At 38.9% G+C, this 2235-nt stretch overlaps 1 protein-coding gene across 2 annotated transcripts in view; it reads right to left on the reverse strand.

Moving 5' to 3' along the window:
* The window catches only part of ythdc2 (YTH domain containing 2), a 42179-nt gene that overhangs the window by 5372 nt on the left and 34572 nt on the right, over positions 1 to 2235 (reverse strand). Inside the window, exons 29-30 of one of the 2 annotated variants that reach the window (XM_013915457.1) lie at positions 1360 to 1572; positions 1053 to 1238 (exon numbers count right to left, since the gene is read on the reverse strand). In XM_013915457.1, the coding sequence (XP_013770911.1) occupies positions 1053 to 1238; positions 1360 to 1572 (399 nt within the window). Of the gene's footprint in view, positions 1 to 1052; positions 1239 to 1359; positions 1576 to 2235 lie in introns of both variants that reach the window. The other variant, XM_013915456.1, reaches the window with a different exon arrangement.

The following is a 2235-nucleotide window of genomic DNA, read 5'->3' on the forward strand; positions in this document are numbered from 1 at the left end:
TTGAGGCGACTGTTGTTGTGATTTAGCGCTAAATAAATAAAATTGAATTGAGGCTGCAGCCTGACTGCTCAATTAGTTTGTTCACGGTTTGGCTGTCTAGGTCTGGCTAGGGTTGGCATTCACTCAGCTTTAGTGTCGCTCAGAGTTCTTGGACAGCTTAGTTTTAGCATGCTGTCCATGCAGGTGCTTGCAAATAGCTGAAGTTATGTTAGCAGCATAAAAATAAAAGTAATGTTGATCTCCGTGTGGCATGACTGAGCCATTATTTCTGGCACAATGAACTGAAATCAGCTGATTGTAGCACACGTGCAACTGAACTGAACTACTGGCTTCTCGATTTCCATCTCTAGGCACTGTGTTGAAAACTGGCATGATTCTGTCATGGAAATAACTGCATGGGATCAGGAACACTACCACAAATCACCATCTATAAATGCATTTCACCATGCCATCCACAAATCAAGTTCAAGTTCTCTGATACAAAGAAGAAGCCGGAGGCTATATGTAAATATGATACAAAAACGCCACCACCGTCTCTTTTAACCAACGTAAAATATTTGGTGCATCATAAAACTGTATATAGAAAGGACCACAACTGCTGAAAAGCTAAGATCCTCTATTAGACAAGAAGGGGACTAGAGTTCTCTCCCAAAAGATCAGCAAGTTTTAATGGGTGTTAAAAGAGGGGATAGCACACAGTAGGAAACATGGCTATGTCCCAAGTTTTCTGAGAAGTGCTGCTACCATCACCTTTTTAATCTTTAAAAGGGGAAATTTGCTCAGTTTAAGCATTCGGTATGCTTTCTGTGTTTTTTGTGGATACAAAAATGGTTTAATGAGATCAGATTTTATTCACATTTTACACAACATTAAAACTTTTTGGAGTTTGTGTTTAGTTCTAATTTAGTGTTTGCAAATGATCCGTTTATTAACTGTTCACTGCATTCTCTGCTGGAGCAGTATGCCACTACCATTCGTGCTGACAGTCACATTAACTGCTTGTACCAATATGTGAAAGAGCTTCTGTGCTGTGATGCACCCTGTATATGTACCTGCCCATCCCTGCTAATCTGGACCTTCTTGTTGTCATTCCATGGGTTGAGGATATGCTGGGTGCACTGGAAGGGAATATTTTCTTTGTGTATCCATTCTACACTGAAAGCCCCTCCTAGTTCCATGAGGCCCCAGTCATGACAGCTCTCCTCCTGACTGACGACAGACGTCATGCGAGCATAGCCCTGTGAAAAAGAAAACAAAAACACAAGTTTGGTCTTTCAAAACCAATTTTCTTTTTACTGTTGCAATTTCACAGTCAGCATCATGACTCTGCCACACATGATCATGCATACAGAGTGTCACCTGGAAGTGTCCAGAGCCCTGAACAGAGAAGATAAGGATGATGGCGCTATTCTCCAAAAAGGCCTTGGTGAGTTTGGTCTCATTACTTGGTGTAGTAGACCAGATGCCTTTTTGCTGAGAAATTTCCAAGTTCCTGATGTTGCTGCTTTTCATAATAAAGTATCGGACTAATGTCTGATGGCAGGCCAGCTGAGTGCACACAGGCTTCACAACCTGCTGCAAAAGTGGAGAGAGAAACATTAGCAAGCATTACCATCCAACCTCAATAACCCATCATTTAGTTAGTATGACTGTAACGTGCGCCAAGCTCACCTGTTTGTGTTTAAAAAAAACCCCAAAAGGAAGCAGACACTTAGAGACTCATTAGTTCATTTTGTTTGTGCTCTGTGTGCGTTTCCAAATCATATCAGATGCACTGTACTGAAAAATTATTTTAAAGTTGTTAACATACTGAACTGAGTTGAAATATTTGTTACTGGCAACACAAAAGAACCGGACTAAGATTGTCTAAGATATTAACTAAGATGAAAAACGAAAACATAGGAGTCTCAAATGCATCTCAAATAAAAAAAATAAATACATACATACATAAATAAATAAATGATCCAAAAAGTAGCTATATTAATACTGAAACAAACAAGAAGGTAAAATATTCCCTCCAAACAAAACATACAGATTCTAAATGAGCAAATCAGTCCATGCATGATTACATTGATCAGCCCATGGAAAAGTCTATTGATGCTTATTGGACTGACAATTGTTGGTTGGAAAACTTTTACATATCACCCAACCTTAAAGGTTTCTGTCAGTTTATTACAGAGTATCTTGTAGTAATATTTAAATCTTGGAAAACTGAAGAATAGAATAGAACATGAC

The sequence above is a fragment of the Pundamilia nyererei genome, unplaced genomic scaffold (assembly GCF_000239375.1).
Source record: "Pundamilia nyererei isolate P.nyererei 1_Seehausen unplaced genomic scaffold, PunNye1.0 scaffold00306, whole genome shotgun sequence".
Lineage (NCBI taxonomy): Eukaryota > Metazoa > Chordata > Actinopteri > Cichliformes > Cichlidae > Pundamilia > Pundamilia nyererei.